Raw genomic sequence first — 24,915 nt, 5'->3', positions numbered from 1 at the left:
TTTAAAAATAAACTTCAACAAAGGTTGACAGATTGTGGGAAAATATGTTTTTAAGACAGTTGAAGGAAAAGAGCGAGATGGCACCAGACAAGGTCAGGCACATGTCCCAGTGGGAAGTGGATCTGCAGACAGTCTGACTGTATTCTGCTGAACAGTGTCACAAGAAAGTCAAAAGGGACATTGCACTGCAAAATAAATGCTGTGAGCTCAGCCACCTTTCTCAGTGCTTGCACTGAAAGTTCAGCACATGTTCAATCTGTCCCTACTGGCAAGAACTGCCACCAGAGTGTTGTGTTCCAGGGCTCACTGACAGCTCAGGTGAAGAAAAAGAAAAATAAAAGTAAAAATGGGCCCACAAGCCCAAGCCAGAGAAACCAACAACCCTAAATCCACACACAGCACAGAGCTCAGGGATGGCACAACCCAATAAAGCCAATTTCTACCAATCCATCACAGATACAGATGTCCAGATAACTACATATAACTGTAATACAGTGCCAGATGAACTGATGGGGCTGCCTCACTTTTGGGAAACATTTAGTTTAGTCACTCGTGTCTGTGTTACAGAAATGTATTTGAGGTTCTTTCCAGCCCAGAACATCAAGCACATTGAAGATTTGTTTACATTTGAAAATTAGCTTCCAAGAAAGCAGGTTTCTAGGAACATTAATCAAATCTGTTGGGAATGAAAGGCAAACTCCAACTAATACAGAATATTAAAGCAGCAGTAGATCACATTTCAGGAAGTCCCAATTGTTCAATGTTTCTGTAACAGCTGTGGCCAACATGAACCATAATTTACGTTGCTATAAACACCTCAAAACCAAAGTGCATACATCAAAGCAGAAAAAGATTAGTAATTACTTGCTCTGCAAGTTACTGAAAATACACAATGATAAATGTTCCTTTGCAACACCACCTTCCAAGACAGAATCTCACTTTCCTTCAGGAACCCCAAAAACGACAAACAGCAACTCTGAGATCCCAATTTACTGAACTGAAAATTCTGCCAACTGAGGATCATTTCACTTAAGGGACAACTGTGATGTGCAAAAGAACAGCCCAGCTAAGGAGCAGGGAAACTGCCCGTTCTGCAGGGACAAGAAAGCAGCTCAGCCAGTGGATTTCCACCCGAACATTGCAATCCCATGAATCAGAGAGATGTTCCACAGCGTCAGTGCCTCCACTCAGCACTGCACAAAAACAGCAGCTTAAGGCAGGATGTAACGCTCAGCTCATGACAGACATTTATTCATCACAGAGCTGAGAGAATGTGTTTTCTGGATCCCCTTGGAAACAAAGTCCTTTCAAATGAACTGTTCTCTTCAGAAACATGGAGCTGATGACTTGCCCTGTAGCACCAGCCCTCACCTGTTCAGAAAGTAATTCCTACAGATCACACTGGATTTCCCTCAAATAGCACTACTCACCCTTTTTTTTTTTGGACTGATATTCTAGACTAAAAAAAAAAAATGAGTCAAGTGACTGAGTAAAGTCATAGTAAGAAGCAGAGTGTGTTTCCTTCCTGTAGCTTGGATAATCCTTTTTTATTAAATCAGCAGAACAGATTAAGAGATTTCACAGACATTTTCCCAGACTCAGAAGTCCTATCTAATTCATACTGAGGAAGCAATAGTTTGCACAGTACTGGTACCAATCTCCCCAGCCACAAAATTGCACCAACTTTAACTCATAACTAAACACTTTCCAATATCCCATCAAAACAACTTTTAGTTCAAAACAGCTGAAGTTGTTCACCCTTTCACAGTTGCTCAGATTCTACCTTACAGTTCTTGGCCAGTCTGACTGGGAAAGTGATCTCCATGTGGGGAATATATTTAGAAAAGACATGTCAATTCTGGAGACACATTTTTCCCTTCTAAATTATTTTGCTGAACAATAAAGTTCTTCCTATCACCATTCCCCAGACCTGTGATTTCTGTTGACTTGCTAAACAGAGTGAAGGGCTCAAAAATGGAAAGCTTAGTAAACCAGCATGTTTCAGATCTAACATTCAGGAATAAAGCTGATCTAGCAAGTTATTTTAAACTGCTTCTTGAAACAGATAACAGAGCTTTCAAAAATTTGCATCAATGTATAGATCATAAAATCACTGCAGTTGTTCTGACCTACAGTACTACCTAGATAAACAATCAAGCAAAACAAATATCTGCTGTGTTGCAACAATCACCAAGCAGTTTTGCCCAGTGTGCCTTGCTTTTTTGCTTAGAGTTTTCTTGACAAAAACCTACTTTTGCTCCTTCTTATCCTGAATCTAGGTTTTACTTGCAAGCTGAAGTAGAATATAGCAAAGGCTAACAGGAAACCAATTTACAATCAGGAAAGCCAACAGATAAACATAAGAGAAGAAGGTTAAGAGGCAACATATTTGCTATGTTTTAATCCCAGCCTTCCAACAGCTGTCCTGAGAGATGGGAAGTTTTATCCCAAGTCACAATCTCAGCAAAGTAGTTCCATTTAAAAAACATTAATTGAAAAAAAGAAGTCAAAACATCCATGGTTACTTCTGATAGCTGTTGCTAGAACTGCAGTGTACTGGCAGAAACATTCCCTAGATTTCATTTTGGGATGGAAGCACTCCTTCAGAACAAGCTGAAGGTCTGCAAGGAGCTTACTGAGCTGCCAAAGCAGGAACTGTGGCAAATAAATACTCTCTTTTTGCTCCAAGTCTGCTGCAGTTTATGATGGGAGTCCCTAGAGCACAAGAGTTAATCTGACAGCTTGTGCACTGCTATTATTTGATTAATTTTCTGCTATGTTAATTTGTGCATTATTGGATATAATTTTTTGGCCAGGAACACGCTTTTCTTTTTTTGGGGAGTTTTAAATACATTTGGCAAAAATTCTAATGATAGAGTAAAAAAAGCACTGGCCCAGACCTTTTTAAGGCTGTTTCTCACTGCATTACAGATGCTCTTGTTTCACTTTGCAAGTGCACCACAGCAGCAACTTCTACCACGTTCAGCTCCTGTCACCTCAAGCAGTGAACATTTTGTTAGTTCTGACTACATGCTAAGCCTCAGACTAAATGTCACTAGATATGTGCCTGTAGGATTCAGGTAGGGTGCATGCTGCCAATTATTCACATAAAAGAGCAATCAGCCATGGAGGAATGTACCACAATAATCAGATCATTCATTTGCTGTTCTGTGAAATGCTGCACTTAAATAACATATATGGGAGGTGGGGAAGGGGACTGAAAAGGTAGAACTGCCCTCAGCATACCTAAGGTTTAACACACTCATCTACTAGAAAACCTTCTGAAACAGTTCTGAAATTCACATTACAGCACCCAGGCACAGCAGGTAAGCTGAGGACCGTGCAGTCACTCCAGCTCTTTGGTTCTGGGGGCCAGAACAAATTCTAACTGGTTGTCCCCAGCCTCCAACATCTACACTGGTGTCATTCCTCACAGGTTAATACCATCATAACCAACTTTTCAGTTGGCATCAGCTGCCAGGTAGTGTTTCAAAACCTTCACAGTGTCTACAGGGCAGGATTTTCCTTTTTATCTGAACAGCACGTTCCCATAGGATTATTTCCACACAGAGTGAGGAAGGATATTGACAAACACAAAGGCCTTAAGCAAGGAGCTGAGGGGGGAAAACTAAAGATATTGAGACATTCTCACTGAAAAGACAATAGTTCAGAAAGAGCTATATGAGAGTATGAAGGCAATCAAAGCTGAGACACACTGAGATCAGCACACACAGGATGCTTAAGCAAATATCTCAAGAACCATCAGCAACACTACCAGACCAACTGCAGCCCTTGGGTAAATCAAGCAGAGGTATTTAATTCCCACTGGTAAAAGCACAAGTTCCTTCCATAAGCATCCCTAGCAAGAACTCCTGGGCACTGTGTATAAGCAAAGGGTGAGGTGTAGGTCCCAGAAGGACCACTGGCTTCATTCCCACTGGCTTTCACTGCTTCCAAGGACAGCAGAAGCAGCTGCAGTCCTTTTGTCTGCTCTGTACCAACAAGCCAAGTCAAGAAACCATTTCTGTCCAGATACTGCTTCTCCAATAACACTCTAGAAATTAGTTCTCCCTAAACTACTGTTCAAATAGCAAACTTCAGGCTCCATACAGCGAAGACATTAATTCACTCTCCTAAAACGTTATCTCCAAGATACATTACAGGCTTTCATTCTGAGGGCTGACATTCTAGAGAGGTCTTGAATTAAATTATTTGCTAAAACAGGCACTGTCTGGCACTGTGTGAGATTAGTTCTACTCAGCACACACTTGGGATCATGGACTGCACAAAACTGTAAATTCATGCCCTAAATATAGCACATTCCAAATAACTTAGTGATACCTTCATACTTCAGTAGAATACTTTATCCAAGGATCTCAGTGTACTCTATGCTGGCGAGTTAGAGGTTATTTTAGACTCCTTTTGCTTTTGAGAAAACAGAGGGCTCCACTTCCCCAATTAGATTGATCTTCTTTTGCAGGATGAATGACATCCCACAGCACCACCATGGGAAAAGAGCTGGATCTTTGTACTATTTTAGAGATTCAGGATTTTTTTTATTCTTGAATGAAAGACTATCAAACTCCTGCCCAGAAGACAGGGGAAAAATGTTTTAACAGGTTACATCTTGCTATCCATCCATTCTACCTGAGGGTTCTTAAAGCATTTCACAAAGAATTAATTTCACATTTAAAGGTGAGCTGCACATTGACTGTTTTCCAGAGCCCTGCCACTGCAAAACGTTTGCCTCTCACAGATGGAGGGTTCATATTTGAGCATCTCCACAAATGCCTTAAGTCTTGGCACCACCATGCAGCTCCCTGGCCTCCTGAGATGGCACAAACAGCAGTGGTGTGCTCTGCTTACATAAAATGCTTATCTGCAGCTCCAACCTGCCAGTGCTGCACGTAAACCACCTTACAGAAATCAAGGGCAATTATCGTGCTGGCTCCAGAACAAAAGGTTTTTCTGCCGACCAAAGCACAGCATTAACACACACCAGTTCACTCGGGTGTGTCTCCAGATGAATGGGCACTTCTAGTAATTTAACCCCCTGGACTCCAGACATACTAGGAACACATCAAAATGGTATTCACAGGAGGTGTAGCATCAGCAAGGTAGGAGGTTTTAAAATGTTCTTCTACTATCAGCAGAAAGGGCCACAAGTTCTTCTTGGATCTAATTAAAACCTTAATGCTGTATGTGTCTTTATTATGCTGACTTGTGTGACTGGTCCACTGATCATGCAACAGGAACACAACCATAAACGAAGAGAGATGAAGGAGAAGGAATGTAACCACCTCCTGCAAAAAATCAATCCACAGCCTTTTGCAATATGTAAAAAAATAACTACCCACCCTTTCATTCACAAATTGCTATGCAGGGATACAGCTTTAATTTCAAAGTACTGCCAGTAAGCATAATTTCATTTAATATTAGGAGATGTAAAAATATTTACTTTTCATTGCAATCAATTTACACTTTTTTCACTTAGTTTTGCCACTTTCATTGCACACCACCTTTTCTATCTGAAGACCAACCAGCTCAGCTCTTGGATTATTCAGCTAAATGTTCAAACAGTGCATTTGAAACATTTTTTTATTTCAAACTGTCCAAGGTTAAGAAAAACTTCAGACCAACAGAACTACAAAAATAAAACAGACTCCCAGTCACACTGAGAACTTGCTACTGTGCCACAGACTCCACTGGCTCTAGCACCAAGAGAAAAAAATAGCCTCTGTAAACTTAGAAATTGCTTGAAATCCTAAAGTCTTATCTGCTGTACTACATCACTGTGTTCAAAATGCCATGGCAAACAAAAAGGGCAGCACATGCTAGAAGATGAAATGCTAAAGAAAATTAGTAGGTGTAACAGCCTACAAGACATGAGAATGCCTTGCATAGTGTTTGTTCCTGCTGGGTTATAAATTAATGTAATCACACAAGTTAATGAGGTCTGTATTTCACAAACACAGCCCTCTTCAGAAAGGGAAAAGCTCTTTTGTGCAAGTGTCACACTCTTTAGACCATATTTTGCAAAGCAATTTCTTCTATAGAAGTAGCATCATCATATTGCCAAGTTTTGTGTTTGCCATGGATGTATTTGAAATATATCAAGGTACAAGACACAGGTTTGCCTTTCTCTTTGCTTTAACTGTTTGTTTTATTTAAACACAACAGTTGGTGACAAGCAGCAAGATCCCTCTCTCAAATGGAGAGTACAGCACTGATCATTCCAGAAGTTCTGTCAACTCTAGGGACACCCTTTCCTGTGGTACAACAGAAAAAGCATGAAAGTTATGTTTATAAATAACCTTTAGGTAAAGAAACCATAGACAAGTGTAGGGCTCTGTCCTCTCCTCCTATGTGCATAAATTAAAAGAACAAGAGTCTCTCCAAGGCTCAGAAGATACACAGTGTTAAATCATCAAAATACAGATCTAGTCAACTCCCCCCAGGTTGAGCTGCAAAGCTTACCAAGGAATCTTCACATATAAACAACTGTAAATGATAAATCTGAAACTCAGCTGCTTGCTCACACACCAACGCCCTCAGTCAAGAATTCCACTTGCTTTTAAGATGTCTGGATATACTAAATTTAGGATGCTGAGGGATTATTTCCACTTAGCAATACTCAGTAAAACCTGGTCTCCTCAGGAAGCACAAGAGACCATACTTTCCCTCTCAGAGCAGATAACATCCTTCAGAATGAAGAATTTTGAAGTCAAGATCTGGGAGGGAGAGGAGAGAGGACTCCACACACATCCCAATGGGAAGTTCTGATGCACAATCTGTTGCTACACAAGTATCACTGCTTGTACCAAAAGTCAAGACAAGTCAGTACATGCCCTGTAGCCCTGGACACTGGAGAACCTGAGCCTGCCTGAGGTATGTCCCATGAGCACAGATTTCTACAGCTAAAGATACACAGTTACACACAAACTGAAAACCTTTTAGGATGTGAATGTGCCAAGACAGAAAACATTGAAGAATGTCACAATGTCTGTTTTGCATTGCTTTAACTATGCAATGCCCCAAGGGTGGTTCTTAGTAATTTTTTTCATCAGTGTAACTCTGTACTTAAAATTAGAATTGAGCCCAGGAGATGAAGGTATAGTTCTCATTCAAGCAGAACAAATGGCTGTATGAGCTACCTCATGTCTTATTTAGCTTTGCTCAACAACTCACAGGCCTTAGGATACAAAAATGTACTTCCTACTAAGTAGAACACTCTACCCTAGATAGCCTAGAGAGCCAACTCCTCCACCTTATCAGGCACAATTCTGGGAACAAAGAGAGGAAGACAATTTGAAGCAATTTAATACTTATTTCTCCTACTTGAAAAGATCCAAGTGTCTGCTAGGCTTTTATACTTCATCCTGTCCTTTAGAACACAGGCAACAGGGATACAGACATGTGTGATCATGGTTTTCTACTTCAGTTCCTCCTCACCATGACACAGGACTACACAACACATTTCTTTGTTACAGAGATCTCCAAGATGCTGCTCCTTGTCTACAACTATTTTAACTATGTTGATTGTCTTAATGTCCCTTGCTCCATCCATTCAGATCCCACCAGCACATTTTCCTTCAGATGTATCCAGTTGTTATCCACAAACACCCACTTTCCAATTAAATTAAAACAAGGCTAATTGAGGAGAACAGTTCCTGCCACTGACAAGAGCTCCCAGCCCAGCTGGTGCTTTTCCTCTGGAGACAGAACCAAACTACACAAACAGCCTCTGAAGAGATTCTCAGGCTGCCACTTGCTTTTTCTGAACACCAGACTGATGACAAATATATGGCCATTCAAAATTTTCTGTTCTATACAGTTATATGCATTACATTGTCCTAAGCAAATTTTAATGAAGAAAAAGGCATCAAAATATATTTTACCTGGACATCATAAAGAGCTACAATGTTCTCATGCTGAAGTTCCTGTAAAACAAAATATTTGTATTATGGAAATAGGCTATTATTGTTATTATTATTATTATTTTAAATGTAATTTGCTGATAGTGCTGATTTAGTGATAATCTAAGAGAATCTTTTTAAGACCATCTGATGGAATTTGGAGGAAATCTCAGCTATTTAGACAATATTTACAGGAATAGCAAATTAGGCAACATCTTCAGAGGTCATAAAAACATTTAGTTCCAGAACTTAATGTCTATGACTTGTTACAGAAAGTACTGGAGCACAAGATCCTTTAATGAGCCCTGAAAACTGACAAGAATTAATTTTCTAGTCTTACACAATTTCTTGCTTTCATAATACAAAGGAAATCAAACCCAATAACATCAAATGAAACGGGACAGCTCAAGCAATTATTTGTAACTGCTCAAAAAACCACCTCTTTGCTAAGTACTTGCAGCACACTAATAGACCAAACACTGCAATTTCTGGGTATAACAAATATACTATAATACTTATATATTGGTATATAAACTAGTGATGTATCTCAAGAGGCTTGGAAACATGGAAAGGAAGCAGAGAATATTAAATGACCATCCAGGGAGATGTTTCCATAAAACAGCACTGAAAAACCAAACGATGCTCTGTTGCATTCCCTCTGTTAGAGCCACACTACATGTTTTGAGCCAATTAACCCAACTCAGAAGTGGGCAGATTGCTTCAGGAATCAAATTCAGCATGCTGACTTCAGCTTTCAAGGCATCTTCGGGCAAAAAAGAGGTGAAGAAAGATCAAAGGCTGATGTTTTGCCCTCAGCTATGATTTGCTTGGCAGAGGTGCCACACTGGCCATCCTGAAGGACAGAGTTTTCCACATGTGCAACAAGCAAAGCACAGAGACTGGTTCTACAACAATTTTCCACTTTTAACCACAAAAGCACACCCATAACCTGCTCTGAGACATTTCCAGAGCTAAATATGTATATTTTTCTTTTTTTTTTTTTCTCCTTTGGCTTTTTATTTCTGGATTAGTAACAAAGAAACAAACAGTACAATAGCAATTACCGTGATACCACCAGTGACCTGGAATGAACTAGGTCAGAAGTCTTTTCCTTTTCAAGCAAAGCAGCTTTAAAAATCACTGCATATTAACATACCTTTAAGATTTTTATTTCTTTTCCGAGTAGGATTTGTGACTTTGACAAGTTCTTTTTGTTAATACTCTTTATGGCTACTTCCCAATCAGTTTTCTGGAAACAAACAAAAATTGTATTGTCAGTTTTTGGTTTGTTTTTGTTTTTTTTTTAACTTTATCCTCCAACAACTATCTGGTAAAGCACTGAGAAAAAGTTGCAAGATCACCCCTCCTCTATCCAACAGTGATTTCTACATCACATGACACCATCAAGAACTATTTCATTCCACAATAGCTCAGACAGCTATTAAAATCCAGCTGCAGCTACATTGCATTTTAATGGATTCTAAAGCACTAAAAAACCCTCCAACAACAAAAAACCAAGTAATATCCCATTTATTTTTTGGTAGTGGTGCTTTTTAGTCTTCTCGCAGTGACTGAATTACTTTAACTTTCCTTTAAGGACTTCCCATTTACGGCCTTTTTACGCTCTGCAGCTGAAAACTGCACAAAAAAAAATCTGTTTTAAGAAAGCTTATTTTCAGATAACATATAAATAGACAATATATAAATTAAGTATTTCTTTGTAAGGTGCAAGGATCTCCATTGGCCTTTAAAGTTCCTGTTTCCCTTTCTCCCCCCCTTTTTTTTTTTTAACCCCCAAATCACTGCACTGTGTCTCTCCAAGCTGCGAGCACTGCCCTAATCCTAAAAGATGATAAACCTGACGGGGTGTTTTTTGGAAGGCAAAGCCCTTTAGGCACCAACACCAGAATAAACTCCCACAGCATCGAGAAACCATAACGTAACTATGAATATCCGGGGCGATTAGCGAGTCACGCCAGGAAACCAGACACCTCTGAATTTAAGAAATCTTCAGCCAATCCCCAAAGGAGACAATTTTTCCATTAAGATCCCTCGTTATCCAGCGAGATAAACATGACCCTCCCGACAAACAAAGGGCTCAGCCTCCCCTACAGCTGCAAACTCTCCCCTCGCCGCTGTGTCAGGGAGCTGCCAACAGCGGGGAGGGACCGCGGTGGGGTTTAGGGCAGGGGAAAAAAAAAATACAGGGTTTATGGAGGCCGGGGCCGGATCCCGGCTCAGGGCCGCGGGGCAGCCTCGGCACCACCGCCCACCCCGCACCTTCCTCCGGCTCTTTTTCCTCCCCAGAACTCCCCAGAGGTCACACCCCCCCACCGCCGCTGTCACCCACCCGAGGGGCTGCTCCGGGCCCCGGGTTGTGTAACCAGCCCCGCTCCGGCTGCGGGCGAAGCCCCATCGCTGTTTACCTTGCGGTGGCGACCTTTGAAGACCACAGCAAAGGCTCCGTGTCCTATCAGGTCCTTCTTGCTGTACTCAAAGTCCCCCACCACCTCCATCATCCCTCAGCGGGGCATGAAGCCCCCGGGAAGGACGGAGGGAAAACAAAGGGGCTCTTCCTCCAGCTACAGCCGCCTCACGGCAGCCGGCGGCGGGGTGGGAGCCTGCCCCGGTCCTGGCTGCCCCCGGCGGCGGGGGCAGCTCCTCTCATACCGCCGCAGACCCCCGGGCCGGCGGGGCTGCTGCAGGGCGTCACCGAGGCGAGGGGCTCCGTCGGGCATGGGGAGGGGAAAGGGGGCAGTCTCAGGGGCCGGGTGTGAGGGGACAGCGCGGCATCGGCGCCGGGACCAGGGGGCCTTCTCAGCGGGGAAGGGGGCTCCGCGCCCTGCTGCTGCCCGGCCCCATGGCCCCGCCACAGCGGGGGCTGCCGGCGCCGCGGCCCCGCTCAGGGACCGAGCTCCAGAGCATCCAGCGAGGAGGGGAGGAGACGCGGCCCGCAGCTCCAGGGATGGCTGTCGCTGTCGCCGCTGCAGCCCTCGCGGGAGGGGAGGAAGCAGTGAGGGTGCGGACGGGGGGGGTCTCTCAGGCCGTCAGCGCCTCCCGGGGCTCCTGCCGCTCCACCAGCGCCTCCCCCAACGATCCGCACTCGGCCAGCCCCGGCTGCCAGTGCCCAGACCTCCGCGCCGCCCCGCGGCTTTTATAGGCCGCATTGCGCAGGCCCCGGCGCTCAGGTGCTTCCGCGGGCGGCCAAAGAGTGCCTCACCCCGGGTAACCCGGCGGTCCCTCCACCGCCGCCTCAGGAGCGGGGCCGGACCGGGCCGGGGTCACCGCCACAGCCCGGGCCCCGCCGAGCCCTCCCAGGGACCCGCCGAGCTCTCCCCGCGCCCCACCATGGCTCCTGGGGTCCCTTCTGCTCGTCCCCTCAGGCAGGACAGCGACCCAGGCCCCTGGGCTCACCCCTGCCCTCAGCCTGAAGCCCGGGCAGGGCGGCCAAACTCCAGCCCCTCACCCCCGGCCATCACTTTCACACTTGTTTTTCACTTCAGTCCTCTCCTTGGCTGCTTCAGGCTCACCCGACAGTGAGGACAAAGCTGAGGGGCCACCAGCAGAGGAGGGAGGACAGTCAGTGCCCCACGGGCCATCTGCCCCCAGCACGGAGCAGGACAGGACAAGGGCTGGGACTGAGTGTGAAGACAGGTATGGGATCATCCCTGGCTCCCAGGGCAGTGGCACTGCTTACCCGGCACACTCTCAGCCCAGTCCCTGCTCCATCAGTGAGCAAGACTCTACATCAAACCTAAAACAAGGGACTTCAATGAATGGAGAAGCAATGGAGGGACAAACATGCAAAGTGCTGTCAGCCCAAGACACTTCGAGTTGCTCACTCTCTTTATAAGGAGAACAACGCCTGTAATTTACAGCCTGTCTCCCAGCACCTCTGGATAAGCCTGGGGCTGTTTACAGCATGTACAAACATTAAAAAAAAAAACCAAGCAGCCACCACACAACAGTCACATGGAGCCTTTGACCTTCACCTCCAGGTTTACATAATTATGCTCCTTTCCTCAGAGTTCATTTCTCACTGCTCTCTGCCCCTCCTCTCTGTCCACGTTCACCATCACGCCACCTCCACATCCCAGTTCAGGCTCTTTCAGGCCTCCCAGTTACCCCCATGGGCCCCAGTCGATGCAGGGGGTGCACTGGGGTCACGGGGGCAGAGCTCTGACCCCACATGGCTGTGCTGTGCCTTCCCCACGTGACACAGGCTCTGCTTTCAGTGTCACCAGATCAAAATAGAGACTGAGCGAGGATTTACGCAGTTGGGCCTCTCCCCATTCTTCACTTATCTCCCCTCACTTTCTAGCACTCAAAACCAGGCACTACTGGGGCCAATGTGCCATGTCAGAACCTCTGCAGCTAAAGACTTCTCCAAAGAAAATGCACTTAGACTAAAAAAGTATTCAGCAAGAGATTTTTAAGGGAAGATAGAGAGCCTTATGAAGGACACTTTAAGCTTTAGACATCATATGTCTAAATCATAACATCAGAGGAATACTAAGAAATCTGTTTTGTGCCAAAGAGAACAGAAGGGCTTTAAAACCTCTCCAGACTGAATCCCCCTCCTTTATTTGCTGAAGTTTTGAGCTCCCATCCAAAATCCATCCGTGGCATTACCCCAACAAGCAACACTGAGAAAGCAAAGCTGACCAATAATTTCAACAGTTCAGAACAGCCCCGTGTAAGGAATAAATGAGATGTAAAAATATTCCAAGTTAATAATAAATTAAGGTGTTGGTAGTAACAGACACTTTCTAGTACGCTTCACAGTGCCCCTTTAAACCAGGAAAAAGCCCACAAGCCTCCATGTGTTAAATATTCTGATTCAGAAAATAATTTCCCCGAGAACTGGTTGTTTATTGCCATCCACAGAGTCTCACATTCAGTATTAATCCTCTCAGCATCAGCATGTATCCTCACCCCAAAGTCAATGTCACCAGCTACATTTTCGGGAAGCTAAAAAAAAATAATTCATTCAGAAGATGCCTTTTGAACAGAGAATGCCACAACAGTAATTCCTAAGCCACCCATTCTGCATCTCACTTCCAAACCCAGACACATCTCCCTTCGGCAGCAGCGCTGCCTGATGTCCTTTTGTCCTCCTAATGGAGCTGGAGCCCTCGAGCAGGTTTGTTTCAGCACAGCAAGGACAAACAGCCAGGAGCGGCAGGGAGGTTTGACCGGAATAACTAAACACGCTGCACTGGGATCCGAGCGGGATCCGAAGGCTGAGCTCTGGAACAGCGCTCAGGAGGCTGAGGGATTTGCATGCGGGTCACTCCTTCGAGCTAGGGCCTTGATTGGTGTCCAGGAGAGTTTTGGGATGTCAGTATCTCCAGCACCCAGACTACAATAAACCTATTTACAAACAGCACCTTCGCTTGCTTTTGCTGCCGAAAGGGGTCAGAGGCAGAACAGACTGAATTCACCTGCCCTTCCCCAAGGGAGCCTCAATACTGGAGACACTGGGACGGTGATGCAGGATAACCCCATGGGGCTCCTGCTGCTCCTCCCTCCCTCCCTCAAGGAATCCACATGGATATTTGGCATTAAGTGCTGGCAGCAGCCCTGCAGCCCCCGGGGGGATGCACCGCTCTGACAGCCACGTGGCAGGACAATAAAACACCCAGCACGCTCCAAAAGCACCACCAGGCAGCGGGCACCAGTAGCACGGGTAATCAACCTTCAAAAGCACAGATACTGTGCCCTGAGTTTGTTCATTTTTAATAGCACACTCTGCAAGAGCCACAGCCCCCTGACAGAGACCACTGGCAACCCATAGCTTGGTGAGGACCACTGATTTATAGAGTCAGAGTGGAGGAAACAGAAGAGCAGCACTAGACATGGCTTTGTGGCTCCTTCCTAGCTGCACTACATCAGTTCAGCCAATTGGTCCCTCAGGTGTGAGACAGGGCTCTTGATCACAAGAGCTAGAAATTAGCATCAAGGAAGAAATTAGCACCTTCCAGGTTGCTTGTCCGAGCGCAGAGAAGTACATTTTCATCTGGTAGCAGCTCCCCAAAACACAGACATCACTGTCCTGAGTTTCCATAACACCTTTCATCCTCAAAAGCACTAATGGTCTTCACAGCAAGCCATTTTCTGCCATACCACCAAAATGCAGCCTTGAGGTAGAAACATCATCTGAACAGTGCCTGGGTTGACCCAAAAAAAGCTGAGAGAAGCTCCTTTTCGTGCAGACAAATGAATGGAGATCATTTTCTTCCTATTCATTGAAAGATTTTTCTTGTCTCTCTCCCCAGGCTATAAACATGCACATGGAAATTAAATTACAGATCCGGGAAAATGTTCAAGAGATCATCTGAGTCAAGCAGAAAAGCAACGTGTGGCTCCAAGGACCCAGAACCCAGGAAGCACAACACACACACCACTTGCCAGCCCTCCTGCATGGATAAGCAGGACACACAGCCCTGAGAACAGTTTTCATAAGGATTCTAAGGCCTCACTTATCTAAATCAGCCTCCAAAGGGCAGGAGTTTGGCACCATACTGCTCACCTCAACGCTATCCCAAATGATCTGCTTCACTCTAGGTGTTCTTATCATATCCCTTCCTTCCCTCCATCATACTCAGGAATTTATTAGACAGGTAAACCTTTCTCAGAGGACTGGCACACTTCCCAGTCCTTATCATCACTGTCCTCCCATTGGGGACTTGTAACAAAATTAATGGTGGCATCACAGCTTTTAAAGAGGAAAGTGTCAGAGGGCTCTGTGGGACAGTTTCTGGATATGCTTAAAATTAGTCTTGTATTACCAGTGAAAAATAACGCCCTTGTGGTAGGAAAACCTGTGTGGGATGTTTAACAAGTAACTCAGGAGGAACTTGGACAGGAGCAGATCCTGAGATTCCTTTCACACAGCACTGGAAAAGCTCAGCTGTTTCAGCAGAGGTTAGTGCTGCCGTTCCCAGAAGAGCAATCAGAAAGCTCCAGCCTTACCTTCTAGATTTGTCCTTTTAACAAAAAGTAACGTCTTCCCCGTTCATAACAACCATCAGCCCTAATTTACATCTGCAATTCCCAAAATCTGCTAATTAAAGCTCCCACCCCCAGCGCCGGTGGAGCGAGGGAGGTCACGCGCCCGCTGCACCTCCTGCCAAGAAGGAGCCAGCTCCGAAGGGAAGGGCAGCAGCTCTCCAGGCGGGAGACTGCAGAGCCAGGCCCGGGAAGTGCCGCATTCAAATGAAACTGGGAGGAGTGTTACGGAATTGCTCAGGAATACAGCTGGAGCGGGGCCAGCACTTCGCATGTATGAAGGCTGGTGCTGTATGAATGATAAAAATAGTAGCAGAGGCTTGGATAAGAAAATACAATTTGGTTTACATGCAAACCCGTCACTGAGCGTGGTTCAAAAATCTACCTGCTATCAGATCAGAGAAAGATTAAGGGCAAGAGAGCTTATTTTGGTGTAAACTTAGTTGCAAGGCCCTCTCTTTTGTGTTCAAGACGTCTCACTTCCCTTTGGAAAACCTTTCTGCTCCAGCATTAGGAAGGTGGGTTTTAATCAGGCTCTGCTTGGTGCCAAATGTCACAGAAGCAGAGTCTGAAGGGATGGCAGGAGCAGGGCCAGAGGGCACAGCAATTGCTTTGGTTTGGAAATCAGGGGACAAGGTACACTGATTTATTTTAGGTACACCTACACACATGCACAGCCAAGCCAGCTCCCACAGGCAGGACTGCCTCCCTCAGCTCCAATACATCCCTGCTTCCAACACAAAACACAGCCAGCACTGACAGGGCACAGTGACCCCGTGCAGCACTTCAGGGAAGGAAGCAGAGAACGATGCTTGTTCCCCTGCAAAGAACCACACCAGGAGCTGCTGCTTTCAGCAAGTCAGACCTGGGAACACAGAGCTGAATTCCCAAGGGTGGACTGTTTTCTTTAGCACAAGCATCCCAAAAAACTTCAAAAACAGGCACACTTCCTGGCCACTACCAGAGACCTGCTCCTCTCCTTCCCAAGGGCACAGCAGTCTGGGGAGGCAGAATTATCAGCTACAGTTTTAAATCACCCTGTCCCACAACATTTACCTCAGTGCGTTAGGAAAGGTTTTGTTTGTGCAGATTGGATGCAACACGGCCTTCACTGTCAGCAAGAACCAGCTGGAAGAAGCACATTAATGAAAGAGCAGCTAGGGGATACTGAGGTCTTCCAAAAGATCCCACAAAGACAGAGCCTGCTGACTTTGCTGGCAAAAAGAGAAACTAACAACAGGAACCACAAATTGTCTTCTCAGCCATATGAAAGATTTAACCCTTTGTTCCAGTCTTTTTCTCCCCTGAACACTTGCAAACAAGCAAATGGCCATTACTGCACCATCCCCTCTTAATTCTCCAAAGCAATCCTGCCAGCAGGAAAAAAGTCCTAAAATGCATCTTCTGCAGCTGGGAAGCATCTGAGACTCAAACTCCCACTCTGAGTTGTTGTAATCACTGAGTAGCAACTGCAGGATGAGGGCTATGGAGAATGTTTTGACCTTCATATTAACCTGCTGCAACTAAATTTGACAATATAATTGTCCGCTCCTTAGTAATCACATCTTGATTTTCACTGTTTCATAAGCATCCTGGAAATAAACATAAATCCAGGTCTATTCGTCTCATGATGGCTGGAAGCCTGAACTGACTTATAAAAAGGCTCATTAGCAGGTTTAGAAATACACAACTGACAGTGTGAATCCCTCTCACCCACTGGGCAAGTAAATGCACTTAAGAAATTCCAGAAGGAGCCAACTCTGTGCAATGGAAGTTTTGCCATTTACTGTGACAGTCCCAGTCCTGCTGTCAGCACATGTCCAGGGCAAGGGACAAACACCACCCCAAATGCCAGCTCCATTCTTCCCCTTCCCCACCCTATCCTTCCTTCCCCCCTGAGCCAGCGGTGGATGGGAAATGGATGCTTCCTCCCCTGTTCAGAGGCACAAGTGTCTCATTTCCCCATTTCCAAGAGCTGTTGAGACCTGAAAACTCTGCCCAGCTCCAGCAGTCATTTGAAGTCCATGCACGTTGGACCCTGAACAGATGAGTGAAGGAGTTATCCTTTGTGGACGCAGAGAATCCACAGATAATGCTCAGCACAGCCCACAGGGAAGTGGGCTGAGTGGAAAGGCAAAACCTTACTGCAATAAGGAGAAGCCCCAAGACCTTATTTGCAGCAGATCTTTGTCCCAGACACGCAGCCAAGCACAATTCTGCAATGTAATTGATGTCCTGAATTTTCCCACTTCTCTCTCTCTGAAGGTCACACAGGGACAACCCTTTCAGTTCCCACTAAATCCCTCTTCTCCATAGGATTCTTCACACAGCCAAGAAAGGGCAAGAGCCATCCCTGCCCTTCACTTGCCCCTTTCAAGGCAGAGGGCTTCTGTGAGGCTGAAATTCCAATAAAAAGCCAGTTGAGATGCAGGCAGATGAGATATCCCTCCTGTAATGTTCAGAGGAAATCATCCTGCAAAGCACAGCTCTTAATAAGAACTAGAATTAAAATTTCCTTAAATAAATATAAGGAAAGAGTCCAAGAGGGAGAGTAGCCAACAGGAACAGGGAGTCGTGCTCGGGTTGGCCTCCGTCATCCTTCCCCTTGGAGATCTTCCAGGCACGTTGTGCCGAGGGCAGGACCAGCAGCTTCGTGTCTCTCTTCCTATCGACGCCATCTGCAAATGGAAAGAGCTGCTTTGTCCCTGTGGTTGGGCACCAGTGCTGCCCACAGGCACCATATGGGAGCAGCACAGCAGGGCCCAGGGACTGGGTTCACCAGCCATGGTCAAATGGCAGCCAGCTCACAGGAATTTGTCCGTCTGCATAACTGGGAGAGGGAGCAAGGTGAGAAATGAAGGTCTGACCAACGAGTACAAATGTTCTTTCCCCTCTCCAGGAGCCAAAATATCTGAGTCAAATTTCACCCAGACTGCTCAGCTGCAGGGACTCTGCTTTCTAGTCAGCTGCCAGGGGACAGCAGCAGCTCCTGCCCTGAGGGAGGTCAGGTCTCCAAGCCAGAGTGTGACCCGGCGCTGTGCTCTCTGCAAGGACAGATCATGCCCTAACCATGCAGGTCTCTGCAAGGAGCCTGTGGCTCTGAGGGACACACAGAGTAGTTGCAACATCCTCTATGGACAGACAACAGGTTACTTACATCCTCAAACACTTATCCTTCCCTCCACTTGCCACCCTCTGTCCGTCCGGGCTCCAATCCGTTGCATACACCTGATGTCACGGAAAAGACAGTTAGTTCTGCTGGGAGGAGGAGTCACTCCTGCCTCCCTCAAACACCAACACCTCACCTCAACCAAACAGCTCACCTCATCTGCATGGCCAGGAAGATCGATGGCCAGTTTCTTTGTCTTGGCATCCCAGACCTTGAGGGTGCTGTCGCTGCTGCCGCTCACCAGCAAGCGGCTGTCGGCCGACCAGGCGATCTGGTACACGGCCGAGACGTGCCCCCGCAGCGATGTCAGGTACCTGGGGCAGAGCACAAGCTGTTAGAGCAGCACGGCTTGTTCCAAACCTGCCCTGGTCTTCCTGTTTCTTCTCCACCCGTGAGCAAACCAGCCCAGTCACAAGATGCTCAGCACACCCCAGCCAGTCAACTGCGAGACAGAGTCCACAGGTTGCTCAGTCCATCTAAAACCCTCACAGGTGGGCTCAGAACCTTCTGGAGGATGACTCTTCATCTCACCTCATCTGCCAAGAAACTCTTACCCAGCAGGCAACGCTACAGCCTTACTGCACAGATGTGTTCTTCCTTTTTCTGGCCAAGCAGCCTGGATTTAGAGGGATCTTTAAAATTACTGACAGGAATGCCAAGCTCACGAGCATAAAGGTTGCTTTGCAGGGAAGGACTGCTGCCCCGAGAGCTCACCAATACTCCAGCTGAAGGCTAAAAGCTGGATTCCAGGAGCATCCAAACACCAACAGCACCACTTGTAACTACAAGAATTTGCATCATCCAGAACAAGCTGTTCTCTGGCACGGGAACTGTTTAAACTGGGTCAGTCTACAGTGCCCAACACACACATCTTCAGGAGATCAGCCGAGTGGAACATCCCATCCCACTGCAGCTCAGAGAACTCACCCTGCAGCAGACTGTGTGTGCCACAGGTGCCAGGCAGTGCTGTGGCTGGGTGGCAGTGGCGCTGCACACACACAGCCAAGCACAAGAAGACCCCCTGATACAAGAAGAGCCAGACAAGGGACTTCCCAAGGGCAGAAAAAGACAGAGGCAGCAGAATGACTTTGCATGAGTTCAGGCTGCTGAGATGCTGAACACACCAGGGGGCTGCTGGCAATGACACTGGAGCCCACCCCTGCAGACCCTATACTAGCACCACCTCTGCAACAGAACAAAACAACTCACTTTCCTGTCCTACCATCCCAGAGCTTTATGGACTTGTCAAAGGAAGCACTGGCTATTATCCGGGTGTCTGGCGAGAAGAGGACTTGGTTGATCAATGCCTGGTGGCCTGTCATTCTCTCCAGCGGCTTCTTGTCTTCTGCTGGTCTCCAGAGAAACAGGGTGAAATCATCTGACCCCGAGACGAGCCTTTCTGGTTCCTGGCCCTGAGAAAGGGAGGAAAGAGCCCAAGTCTTGTATGGGCCAGGTGTGGAGAGCTCGGAAGCACACCAGTGTTGGGGCCCAGAGCCCACTGTGCATGTTTACTGCTTCCACCAGTGGCAGTGTTAGAAACGACAGCAGGGACAAAGGGGACTCACCCGGACTTGGTTGTACCTTTGCTGAGCCTTGTCCTTCAGTTCTGCCACTGAGAAAGGGAAAAGGAGAGGGGAAGAGAGATATGCAATCCGGAGAAAGGAAACTTTATAACCCTGAGATGCCAATTCCAATCCTGGCTCCGTGGGCCAAGCAGACGCATTTGTGACTTCTCACCCACCTCCTCTTTGCCAAGGGCAATTTGGGAGCAAAAGCCCTTGGAAACAGAGCGACCTTCCCATCCCCCAGACTGCTCAGCCCTGGCAAGGGCGAGGAAGATCACAGCTGTCAGCATGACCTACAGGAGCACAGGACCTGCTCCCAGCTCCCAAGGTTGCTTTGGCTCATGGCAACACGGTATCAGGCCTCCTCTTTATCCTCCCCACTGCCTCCCCCCGCCTGCAAGAGGGTGCTGCACTCACGGGAGCCGCTGACGTCCTGTGGGTTGATGGTGGCCTCGGCGGGTTCGAAGGCCCCGGTGCGGAGGACGTAGTCGGTGCTCAGGGCCATGGTGTTCACCCAGTGAGCGTGGCCCTGCAGGCTGCGGCACAGCACCCCCTGGGGACACAACCACCCCTCAGGGAGGGAGGCAGCACACAGCCAGGCTGCCCAGCACCCACCAGACTGCAAGGACCAACACCAAACTTTCCCAACCCTCTCGCCCAAGCAGCAGGCAAGACTGCGTCAGGGAAGAAACGACACAGTTGAGCTTCAGGAATCAGTTTCCCACAGGAGCTTGAGGACACCCACCAGCACAGGTTGCCTCTGGGATGTTTCCAGCTTTTAGCCCCAGTTAATGCTCTTAGAGATGAAAATATTGCACAACAGCCACCCCTTCCAAATTGTGTCAAGCAACAGGTTTTGATAGGTCAAGAAGATACAGCACCTGCTCTGCAGCTCTGTTTTCCAGGGCACAAGCTGTGCCAGGAAGAGCAGACAAAGCTACCACACATTGTGCCCACCCCCCTCTGCCAGCAGCCCCGGGGCTGCTGCCTCACTTACATCCTGGCTCCTCCAGACTTTGATGGTCCTGTCCTGGGAGGAGGAGTAGATCAAGCCATCGCCCCCCCACTTCACACACGTCACCGACTGCGTGTGGCTCGTGAGGATTTTGTCACACCTGCCCATCAGTGTGTCCCAGATGCGGACGCTGCCGTCCTTGGAGGCACTCGCCAGGTAGCGACACTCTGGGTTTCTGGGGAAAAAGAAGATCAAATCCATTTGTGCAGCGCACACAGCTCCTCCACCAAGCTCTTTCCCCACCACCCCCAGCGGATTCAAGGGTCCAGAAGTCAATAAAATACAACTGTCTTTTGGCTTAAGATCTGCAAGAGGCCAGGCAGAGGCAGAGCACTGACTCACAGAGACCAAAGTCCCACAAAGCAGGGGAGAGGCAGACAAATGCTTCCTCCAAACCAACTCCTGGGCTGCACACTGGAGGCATCAATCCAGGGTAAACCCTGCAACTGAGCCCTTGGCAATGACCTTGTTTGCACAGGGCACAGCTTTAATCAGCTGGCTTAAGAGGGCACCTCAAAACTGGCACCTTCCCCAGGCACTGGCTGGGGAGAGCCCTGGGCAGGGGACCAGCCTCACCAAGGCAGTGCAGACCAGTGGCATTGGGAATGCACTGGATGCTCCCCTGCCTATGCCATGCTTATCTCCAGCCTGTGGACAGAGTGCTCCTGTGCTGGCAGGACCGAAAGGAGCAACGTCCATCCACGTGGCTTAGGGGGACAAATTTAACACATCTGGAAGCAGCTGGCACAACCCATCAAGGACAGGGGAGCCACAACATTCTGTCCTTTGCACAACACCTTCATCACTCAGCCTGGTGCCATGAGGAGCAGTGAGGAAGAACAGCCCCTCCCGTTGCACTGGGACTGGCTGGAGAAAAGAGAAGTGCAGCCCTGCCAGGGTCATGTCTCTTCTCTCCATTTCCCCCTGCTCCTTTACAATCATTTTTTGCTAATCCAGTTAATTGTTTGCAAATAGCTGGAGCTTCCTACTGGCAAATTCAATTTGCAGGGCCCTGCACTGAAGGGACCCTTTTTCTTTCTTTTTTTATTTATTTCTATAATGTCTTGGATTATTGGCTATAACTGCCCCCTCCACCCACCTCTCCCAGAGGGAGCTTTAGCTGATCAAAGGGATAAGGGGATTGCACAGTTAATCATCCCTCATGATAAACAAACAGGATGACAGAGGCCAGCAGGATCAGGAGAGCAGGAGGGAATGCTCTGCAGAGCCTGCACCTGGGGACCTCCAGGCTCCCCTGTTCCCAGCTCAGCATGCCATGGAGGAGCACACCAAATATTTGTCCAGCACCACAAAAGTAGTGCTTTCCAGAGGCAGTATGTCTTTTACACAGGGGGAAAGAGGCACAGCCTGGCAGTGACTTCATGGCTGGGGCTCCTGGCTCTCCCAGCTGGACACATTTTTCCCAGCCCACCTTGGGAGCCGTTCTCCTGCACATGCTTTTTCCCATAACAGGAGAAAGGCAAACAGGAGCAATGCCCTTCAGGTCAGGCTGCTCTTTTCCATAGGAGTCAAGGGGAAGGGCTGGGCTGGCCCTTCACTTACATGTGGAGCGGTTCCCAGCACAGACATGTGATCCATTTGGAATGGCCAGACAGCACCCGGCCGATCTGGCTGCCCGTGGCTGGGTCCCAGAGAAATATCTGTCCAAGAGAGGAAGCGAGAGGGTCGCGTCAGGCCACAGACATCATGTGAATCCCAGGGACGCTGGAGCTCCATTTAGGAAGCAAAGGTGTCCCTGGTGTCCGCTGACACTGGCAGAGGCAGGAGGAGCAAGGGAAGGGGGCTGGGTGCCTTTCCAGATCCCTGCAGCCGTCAGCTGACACCCAAAAGAATGAGAGCTGACTGCCCTCCTCTCTGCCTACAGCGCTGCTGCTACAAATTATCTGACTAAATTATCTGACTCAACTCAAAATGGATACAGGTCCCCAAAAAGCCACCCTGTGCCAGAGACTCAGGGAGTGTTTGCAGAGCGCGACGAAAGCCACAGCGCGCTAAGTGCTGCTTATTATCAGATTCTGTGGGTGGGACACATGCTGGTTTTCTCTTGTTGATTCTCTCTCTACATAAATGTTCATCTAAAGAGCCAAGGTATTAGTCATCTCCTACTTGAGAACCTGGGAAAAATAGGGAAATAGAGGACAAGCAGCTCCCTGGGTTTGATTAAAGCCAGACCAGCACCAAACCACAGCAGAACCACCTTGGCCCAGTCTTAGGGATGGAATCACAACCTTGGCAGTTCCATGGCTGCTCTCACTGCTCCCACATTGTTCGAAGGTCAGAGTGAGCCACTGCCCCTCTACAGCTCAGCAAGTTCCTGACTCGCATTTAGCTGAATGCTCCCACTTCCCGAGGCATTTCTGCACCTTAAGCACACACATTCTTCCCCACAGACAGGGTAGAGCCCCCTTTGCATTCCTACAAGAGGGAATTTGGCTGTATCTGTGTGAGAACGCTGCAAAACAGGCTGCTGCTGCATGTCTGGGTCACACTAACAGCAGCCCTGGCTTGGCTGGGCAATAACCATTCTCAATCCAGACACCTCCCTTGTGATGGAGCCGCCTGCCAAGGACCACATCTAGAGCCTGGACTCTTTCCTGCACGGAGGGAAAAGCATCTGCCACAAGACAGCAGGACTCAGCAACAAGAGGTCCACAAGGTGACAAAGCCAGAGCTCTGCCTGGCACAGAGTCTGGAGACACTACTTGCAATACCACAATGCATCCACACACAGAGCTCCTCTGGGGCACAGCAATCCTGCTCGAAACAACTGGATACATCCCTCACAGCCCAGGAAACACAAGCCTTCGCCTCTAATCCCCCACAGCGCCTCACCAAGTTTGGTTTGAGTTCAGAATGGGGCTGCAGAGGGTCTCCAAGCTCCCACAGACCCCCAGCCCCACACAGAGGGAGCCAACACGTACCTGGCCGTTCTTGCAGCCCGAGGCCAGTTTCTTGCCATCCGGTGACCAGGCGATGCTGAGCACCCAGTGCCGGTGACCTGGCAGAGAGAGCACGAGTGGGCATGAGTGGAGAGCTGTGATTATCCTCAGTGTCCCAGCAGAAAGCCACTCCAAGGAAGTACAAGACAGGGGGAACCCCCTGTGCTCCTCCTGGCCAGCCCCTCTTCTTCCACTTCGTCAAAGAGAGCCCTTCCCTCCCCAAGCCATGGTTCTGCCTACACAGCTCAGGCAGCACCAGGCTCTGCTCTGCTTGTCCCCCAAGCAGGCAGGGGGTCCCTGAGGGACACCCCACACCCACCTTTGGCTGTGAACTGCGGCGTCTCCGTGCTGAGATCCCAGAAGCGGACGGTGGTGTCTCCAGAGCCACTCGCCAGGTACCTGGGAGAGGATGAAGACCCCAGCTCAGCACAGCGTCCCCAGGAGAGGACAAGAGCAGCTGCTGCCGAGCCCCGAGCCCCCTGCCTGCAGGCAGACCCTCGTACTTTCCGGTGGGGCTGAAGGCCACGGAGATGACGGCCTCGGTGTGCCCCTCGAGGGAGCTGGTGCAGCGCGTCACCGCCCGCACCCGGAACACCGCCTGCGGCTGGTAGATGATGTCCAGCACCTTCTCCGTCTCCACGCTCTGCCCCGCCAGGGTCTTCTCCAGCGACGCCACAATCTCGGCATCGTGGACGAAGAAGGCCAGAGGCACCGGCTCATCCTGCGGGAGAAAGGGTAGGTGAGGTAGCGAGGGGCAGCCCCGGGTAGGGCTCGGGAGTGCCGGGGCAGTTCGGGAGGGGTCTCACCTTCTGCAGGAGGGCGTTGCAGACCAGCTGCAGCTTGTCCGGGGTGATGGTGACCGGGACGTCGAAGGGCGAGCCCAGGGACTCTCCTGCCTCATCCCGAAACTGGATCAGGAGCCGCTGCACATCCTCGTCCGGCGACATGTTCTGCGGGACAGCGCGCTCAGGGCCGGGAACCCCACCGGGCAGCGGGGACAGCCCCCCACCCGGGCAGCGATACCCCCGTGGGGGAGAAGGAGCCGCTACGGGGGGACCCGGCGTGGACAGCGGGGGAGGGAGAAACCCCCCGCACTGAGCAGGACCCCGCGCGGGATGGGGTCAGCGGGAGCCCCACGGGGGAACCCCAGAGCGCCCCAGCATCCCCACCCGCCCAGCATCCCACGTGGAATTCCAGCAATCCGACCCCACTCCCCGCTCCCGCTCACCGCGGCCATGTGCGCGCGCCCCACGTGGGCCGGAAGGGGCGTGGCCACGGC

General features: G+C 48.7%; 2 protein-coding genes across 6 annotated transcripts in view; both read right to left on the bottom strand.

Moving 5' to 3' along the window:
- The window catches only part of ULK2 (unc-51 like autophagy activating kinase 2), a 38,209-nt gene extending 27,163 nt beyond the window's left edge, over positions 1-11,046 (bottom strand). The window contains exons 1-3 of the mRNA XM_064677925.1: positions 10,343-11,046; positions 9,073-9,165; positions 7,899-7,940 (exon numbers count right to left, since the gene is read on the bottom strand). Of these exons, the coding sequence (XP_064533995.1) occupies positions 7,899-7,940; positions 9,073-9,165; positions 10,343-10,435 (228 nt within the window). The 5' untranslated portion in view covers positions 10,436-11,046. The remainder of the gene's footprint in view (positions 1-7,898; positions 7,941-9,072; positions 9,166-10,342) is intronic.
- A 1,718-nt stretch (positions 11,047-12,764) lies between these two features.
- Positions 12,765-24,905, bottom strand: NLE1 (notchless homolog 1). Of its 5 annotated transcripts, none has more exons than XM_064677946.1 (13): positions 24,865-24,899; positions 24,443-24,586; positions 24,140-24,357; positions 23,956-24,035; positions 23,619-23,695; positions 22,240-22,337; positions 20,659-20,851; positions 20,079-20,214; positions 19,662-19,708; positions 19,306-19,508; positions 18,251-18,410; positions 18,085-18,155; positions 12,765-17,605 (listed from the first exon to the last, which is right to left on the bottom strand). In XM_064677946.1, the coding sequence occupies exons 1-13, from the start codon at positions 24,871-24,873 to the stop codon at positions 17,593-17,595; spliced, it is 1,449 nt and encodes a 482-aa protein (XP_064534016.1). In that variant the 5' UTR covers positions 24,874-24,899; the 3' UTR covers positions 12,765-17,592. The 5 variants fall into 5 exon arrangements, 4 of the variants coding, with proteins under 4 accessions (XP_064534016.1, XP_064534018.1, XP_064534015.1 ...); XM_064677948.1 differs by lacking the exon at positions 12,765-17,605 and adding an exon at positions 17,612-17,971 and having other exon boundaries at positions 24,262-24,357; positions 24,865-24,905; XM_064677945.1 differs by lacking the exon at positions 12,765-17,605 and adding an exon at positions 17,612-17,971.
- Positions 24,906-24,915: the final 10 nt, after the last annotated feature.

This window comes from Pseudopipra pipra, chromosome 21 (assembly GCF_036250125.1).
Source record: "Pseudopipra pipra isolate bDixPip1 chromosome 21, bDixPip1.hap1, whole genome shotgun sequence".
NCBI classification, from domain to species: Eukaryota; Metazoa; Chordata; class Aves; order Passeriformes; family Pipridae; genus Pseudopipra; species Pseudopipra pipra.
Note: the sequence above shows the minus strand (reverse complement) of the source record. Positions and strands in the feature narration are given on the sequence as shown.

What these genes read in the sequence shown, in the direction of transcription:
- NLE1 (XM_064677945.1), bottom strand. An exon ending in CGGGCTGCAAGAACGGCCAG is followed by an intron (nt 22,338 to 23,618) that starts GTACGTGTTGGC and finishes TCTCTTGGACAG; the next exon opens with ATATTTCTCTGGGACCCAGC. An exon ending in AAAGGTACAACCAAGTCCGG is followed by an intron (nt 19,509 to 19,661) that starts GTGAGTCCCCTT and finishes TCCCTTTCTCAG; the next exon opens with GGCCAGGAACCAGAAAGGCT.